At 31.3% G+C, this 7182-nt stretch overlaps 1 protein-coding gene across 1 annotated transcript; it reads left to right on the top strand.

Moving 5' to 3' along the window:
• The first annotated feature begins 4096 nt into the window (after positions 1 to 4096).
• LOC144997240 (defensin-like protein 19) lies at positions 4097 to 4774 on the top strand. The gene is made up of 2 exons (XM_078957099.1): positions 4097 to 4228; positions 4356 to 4774. The coding sequence occupies exons 1-2, from the start codon at positions 4165 to 4167 to the stop codon at positions 4613 to 4615; spliced, it is 324 nt and encodes a 107-aa protein (XP_078813225.1). The 5' UTR covers positions 4097 to 4164; the 3' UTR covers positions 4616 to 4774.
• The last annotated feature ends 2408 nt before the right edge of the window (positions 4775 to 7182 follow it).

A 7182-nucleotide genomic window follows, 5' to 3' on the forward strand; every position in this document is an offset into this window, starting at 1 on the left:
TTTTAGGCACAAACTTCGAGGCTGGAAGAACGCCCAACGTACCAATTAGTACACTTAGCGTACATATATATATGCCCAATGTACGAGGTATGTACGCCCAAAGTACTAGAATCAATGGACATGTATCATACAGGTGCGACACGTCTGATGCTTGGAAACCGAGCACATGCCACGTTTACTAGTACACCCCGCATACTGCAAGAGTACGCCCATCGTAATGGCTAATAAAGGTGTACGCTGCACGTACATTGCTAATTACATCCAACGTGATAATGTGCTTGAGACACTATAAATAGGGTGCGAGCCTGCTCAGATTTAGTTTACAATTTTGACACATTCACACCCTCTTTCATCTCTCAATTTAGCCTAACACCCCCCCCCCCCCGAAGCCTACGAAACATCCCCGACACCCAAAGTAAGTCCCGACGCACCGAAGACCCACGAAAATAATCTTTTCAAGTTGAAACACTATCTGCACAAGGCTTGGTTTTCAACACAAATCCTCGGTTTCATCACAGAAAGTCATTTTTAGACACAAAGTGCTACCCAAAGTATCATTTTTGTCATTCTGATAATTCACGATGAGTTCAATATAGGGACAATTATATGTTATATGTTATATCTGCAATGTTCTTTCTCGTGTCATTATGATATTGGACCTATGCATTTGACCATGAAGTGAATGACTAAGCATCACTTTGGTATTGGTATGAAGCCTTTGGTCATGTAGAGCATGTCTCGTATCACTTTGGTATTGGCTTTGTGTATTTGGCCATGTAAAGAATGACTCGTATCACTTTGGTATTGGCAGAATGCTACGTAGGGTTGAAAGCCTGTATATTCTAGCAAAATGATAATCCGAAATTGTATTTTGTGTGCTACTTGGGCTAAAGTTTTATTGAAGTATATCAAGTTGAAATTGTTATGTCTCATTGATTGTAAATATTTGAATCAAATTATTGGTTGATTTGGAACGCCTGTCATATGATACACAGTTTCCTTTGTTGTTCTTTGTCCTTCTTTGCTTCTATTTTATATATATATATATATATATATATATATATATATATATATATATATATATATATAAAATAAGCGTCACCCATTTATCCCTCTCAATGTTTAATTATTGCAGGTGATAAGCATCCAGTATAGTTATGTATTGCTAGAAGATGTAGACTAGTTAATAATATCATTTTTGTACTTAGTATATATATTCTTGGGAAGTTATGTAATATATAAAACTTTGTAAAAACCTCGTTAGTTGGTTTCTATTTAGACGATTGTAAATTATATTATGAATATGCATGTAACATGTTTGGAATAATAATGTTAAGTATGAAAGGGGGTCTTTCACAATGTGCCTTGAGGGTTGTCTAATGCCTGGGCCAGGATTTGTATTTGGTGTACTATACTCGTAGTCTTCTTCACCTCTACCCAAGTTCGTAGTACTCACTCATTATTGCATCTTGTGACCGAGCAACTACATCTGCCAAGGTGGCGTATATCACCCAAGCAATCTTATCAACCAACAATTCTCTAGTAATCATGTTTGTCGCACGACCTCTTCCGTGACCTCGACCCCAACCGCGGTGGGAGTTGGAGGTACCTTGGCCAGACGGTGCAACAATCGGTGTTGTTACAGATCCTCGCCCTATTCCTTTACCCCTACATCATCCTATTCCTTATTCATGTCCACGACTCGCATTAGGGATGAATGGAGTTTCTAGTACATCTCCAGGTTCTCTAACATAAGCTCCCACTGGGATGTGTTCTTCCTTCGGAGTGACCCTAGCAAACCTTCCAGATCTCCTTGAAGACATGATACATACAAGCGAGATGCACTCTAATTTAGTCGTTTGATTATCGTTCCTTCTGTGTAAGCTTAAGTGTTTATACAAACATGTACTCTACTTAAAGCAGGCTCTGATACCAACATGTAACTCCCCAAATTTCATATATAGATTATATAACAAATAACCGTTCCAACATTTCCTAAGATCAATTTTGAACTTACTTATAGACTAAACTACAGCAAAAGCACAATAAAATAAAATAAAGTCGTTAATCGAACAACTTCAGGGGTTACGTCTTTGCAAAATTCCTCTAATGTCTTCTGGTTCAATCCTTCTCATTGGACTTTTCTCTGCCACTTGCTAAATAGTTACATGGTTCTGCAAATTTAAAGTTTCTAAATGGGTAGGTCTAGGGCCTAGTAAATTCGTGTTGCACATACATGTCCATCACTTTTAAAAAAATAGCTTTATCATATATGTTCAATAAATCACAAGACAAACAAAATCACCCGATGACATAATTTAGGGAAACTATTATTTATCCAAAGAAAGAAGCAAAAGTTTATTTCCCTTCTCCTTGAGACAACTAATCATCCATTGTAATCAAGTATTTTAAATATCCATGGAAATGAGTAAAATTCTCAATTCTCATCCCTACCGATCAGACATATCCATCATTCTCATAGCGATTAAACGCCCGAGCCATTCCCACTAAACATGTCACCCAAAAAAACGCACACTAGATAAACAACTCAAAATAACATTGCACACAACCATACTTATCATAAAATATATTGTTAATAAATAAATAAAAACTGCATAATAAACACATCATAACCATTTATGCGCGGGCAACCATAGAATATGAAAAAACTCACCTTATAACCGGTAAGTCCTAACCAAAGCTAGTCGTGCTATACGCATCCTAAAATTGCTAGAAAGCTCTGAAAACCTTAACGAACTTCAAACCATGATTTCTACTTTCTATCTCCAACATTTCTTGAAATTTTGGTGGGGTTTCTAGTTGATTTTTTCGAGCTCATTATAATGCCTAAGGCCTTGGACGTCATAAACTCTTCAAATGCTCCAATTTATTTTGCTAATCAAGATGACGATTTTAGGGTTTAAAGCTCATTATTTTTCCTAATTAAATCCAAGTACTCCTAATTAATCATCCATTATATTATTTTAATAATATATTCAAATTATATATATATATATATATATATATATATATATATATATATATATATATATATATATATATTAATTTGAGTTATCATAGGTTTATAGACAGTACGATTCTCACTCTTTTCTTCACCATAATAAGTCTTGTAAAAAGTATCCCATGCTTCCTATGATGTTTTGGACGTTGAGATTGCTCTAACAATGCTTTCTTGTCCTTCTTTTTGTTTTCTTGTAATTGAGTCACTTGTTGGGGTGTTCATTTCCTTGTTCTTGTTTTCTGGTAATTCAGTCACTTGTTGGGGTGTTTGTTCAATACCCGCTACAGCTTCAGCATAAGCCGTCTTCTACATTACTCCAAATTCCGGTGATTCATATAGAATCCGGAAAATCTCTAATAAAGTCTTAAAATTTTGGTCCGATTTACGTTTTAGTCATAAACTAATTTTTGTTTATGGAAAAGTCCTAAAAACCGGCAAAAGTAGGCATTTTGACCATTTTTGATTGGTTGGAACCGACAACAAATTGTTTTCGGACTATTTCATAAATTGACACAAAATATTGGGATTATTTCACAAAATGACCAAAAATATTAGGATTTTTCTGCAAAAAAATATTAAGACTTTTCTACAAACAAAAACCTTATTATTATTATTATTATTATTATTATTATTATTATTATTATTATTATTATTGGAGATTTCCCTATAAAATCCTCATTAATTTAGATAGTCCAGTGATGGTATTTTTACCATTTAATTTTGATAATTGGCAGCTATAAGAGGTTACAAACTTGCCAAAATAACTGTAAAAAAATATTAACTAATTTACCTGTCATTCCATTAAACATAATAAAATGAGGGTATAATTGTCCATCTTTTCAGTGAAAAGATAAAAAAAATATGTGGAAAAATCACCCCCTTTACTAAAAGTTAAAGTAGGTTGTGGAAAATGATACAAAAATGATGAGGTTAGATGTATACAATGCATTCATCCACGAAAGTCTATACAAGACAATGTGTGTGGAAATTTTTGAAATCTTTTCTTCAATATTCGTGTTTATCTCTAGATTCTGTGTCTCCAAGCTCTGCTCGTTACTACTATAAATTTCCTCACTGTCTAGACCTTTTACTCACTGCAGTTATTCCAACTGTTCTCTGTATTTCTCATTACAAAAAAAAAAATGGCAAAACCTTCTGTTGCTTTCTTCGCATTCCTTCTACTTCTCTTGGTTCTTGCTATCTCAGGTGCTTTAACTTTCTTTTAAATCTATTTTGGTAACTATGGATATATATTATAGGCGACAAATATTTGTCCACTTAATATTGTGGTTGATTAATTTTGTTGTAACTCTATTTTGTTTGAATTAAACAGATATAGCAACCGTGAAGGGAGAATTATGTGAGAAAGCCAGCAAGACATGGTCAGGAAACTGTGGCAACACAAGACACTGCGACGACCAGTGCAAGTCTTGGGAGGGTGCAGCCCATGGAGCTTGTCACGTGCGTGGAGGGAAACACATGTGCTTCTGCTACTTCAACTGTTCTAAAGCAGAGAAGATGGCTCAAGATAAGTTGAAAGCCAAAGAGCTCTCCAAAGACGAGATTGAAGCCAAGAAACCACTTAATCCTTGAACAGCAAGCCTTATTTATGTATGAATAAAGGAAAACTGCTTCGATCCTACTTGATGTATTAAGCATTTTCCATGTTGTAATTGTAACGTGTGCTTCATATGGAATCAACGGTTTATGATTCCATGCATGATATGATGATATAATAATTTTGTTTTTATAGATTGTTTTGTTTTGAAACTTGAAGAACCGATCCAATTAACTTGGTAAAGAAGACTGTTGAAGTCCAAAACTCGCCTAACAGTCTAATAATATAGTGATTACATTTGTTTCATTTAATCACAATAGTTAAAAATCATAACGTAGATATTCCATGTATTTGGATCTATAAAATAGTATTGTAAACCGATTATATATATATATATATATATATATATATATATATATATATATATATATATATATATATATATATATAGTTTAATTATGATTTCATCTAAAATAAAACCACTAAAAACTAAACAAAACTAATAATATTAAAAAATATATATTTTAATTTGACATAATATAATATTAAATATATGGATTATAATTATATTTGTAATTGAAAATTAAATGGGTAATTATTTCGAATTAAAGAGGATACCTAATCTTCTATAATATTAATAATCTTAAAAAGATTATAAACACAAAATCCTTCTATAAAACTATACTTTATATTTTTCTTATAGCAAAGTATTTTGCTTTATCTTTTTTTCAAGTATTATTATTAACCAGTATTAACCATTAACTGACAAAAACAATTAACCAAAATAATATTAACTAGTACGCAATGGCTACCAAAATTCATTAACAACTTATAATGGTTATTTTTAGCTAAAACCTGATCCAAACTACCCCATACACACCTTAGTTTATGCGGATTTCTTGAAATTTATGTAGATGACATGACATCGGTATAGGTTATGAAATCGTAATTTCAATTTATTATAAATCATATTGTAAAAAACGAAAATGATGTCATTTCCGGATTAGGGATCCGTGTGAACTCTATCCCAACAAAATATCGACCACGCATGTTTTTTTATCAACTGTGAATTATGAAACGACATCATTTATTTTAAATCTATACCGACAAAAAGTTGTCGACAAAGAGATTAAGTCGACCCTTATTTGTAGTGTCGCACCCCTAATTTTTCTCTCGATATCTCCAATGGAAATTCTCAACCGACGATATCTTCAACTATTCCGACTTGAGGTAACTTCTCTGTCTCACCTTCTTTTCCACTTCCATTCTTTTTCCGGATGAATTTTGAATTTTTTTTTTTTGTCTATTTCTACTTTGTTTCCCAGGAAGGTAGTCAATGGAGGACCACGGGTGACAACACCAAGCTCTAGGAACCACCTACTTTCGGCCACCACATTAGGAGTTGTAGGTAAGGTGTTTTGATTTATCAAATTTTTTATTATGTTTTGGGATTTTTCGGGTGACCAGCAGCCACCATCGGAGGATCAATATCTAGAATCAACTACCATAATCTAGGCACCACAACAGGAAGAACGTGTAAGGTTTCTAGCTTTTGTTTTAGTTTTGTAGTTGATTAGTGATGTTCTTAAATATTTAGAATCTTTGATTAGGTAATTTTAGATGTTAAAGTTGTTTTGGATGTATAAAATATAGCATACGTATGATTGAGTTAGTTGTTTAGGTCTACTAGTTTTAGTACATATAAGATGAAGTGATAATTGATAAGTACTCAATGATTAATTAATAAAGTGTTAAATTGATAAAGTGCTTAATGTTTTTCTAATTTCATGATAATTGTTTAATTTGTTTTTTAAGTGAATGCTTCATAAATAGTTATTAATGGTTGGTATTGTAAAGTGCTTAATTGTAATCATTATGACTTTAGCTTAATTATGTAATATGTTTATCTAAAGTAAATGTTATAATTGAAAAGGCAAAAGTAAATTGTTATAATGTAAAAAATCAAAAATTATATTTAAAGTACAATGCTATAATATAAAAAAAACAAAAATAAAATGCTATAAACAATATAAATATGAAAAAAATATAATGCTATAATTAAAAAAACAACATAGTTTAAAGTAAAATACTATGATATATTAGGAAAAAAACTAAACGATAAATATAATACATTGAATATAATAAGTTATTTATTTAAAGTGCAAAGTTATTATATATATAATCTAATAACTTATTTTTTTAACGTACAATGTTATTATAAAAACCATAAAAAAAAAAAAGTGAAAATAGAATGTTTTAGGAAACAATCTAATAAAAGTATGGTGCTAATAAGGAAAACTTTACTACACAAGTATGGCTATAATTAAAAAAAAGATGAAATTAATATGAAAATCAAATTAAACAGTATGTTATTTAAACCATAATATTATATAATATAATATTAAAAGTATGATGTAATAATAGAAAATAATAAAAAGTATGATGCTATAATTAACAAAAGTATGAAAACATATTGAATCGTTGTTTCTTAGTTAAGTCTATTCTTTATAATCATCAAGAATCTAGAAATACCCGTACCAAATTGATTTAGAAATTAATTTCGGGTTGTCCTTATTTTGGGACCGTTTTTCAATATTTTATC

The sequence above is a fragment of the Lactuca saligna genome, chromosome 5, assembly GCF_052625555.1.
Source record: "Lactuca saligna cultivar CGN05327 chromosome 5, ASM5262555v1, whole genome shotgun sequence".
NCBI classification, from domain to species: Eukaryota; Viridiplantae; Streptophyta; class Magnoliopsida; order Asterales; family Asteraceae; genus Lactuca; species Lactuca saligna.

Bases quoted from the DNA above. Each gene is read 5' to 3' on its own strand.
- LOC144997240 (XM_078957099.1), top strand. From the start codon at position 4,165: ATGGCAAAACCTTCTGTTGCTTTCTTCGCATTCCTTCTACTTCTCTTG. The intron at 4,229-4,355 runs GTGCTTTAACTT...TGAATTAAACAG, and splicing joins CTTGGTTCTTGCTATCTCAG to ATATAGCAACCGTGAAGGGA.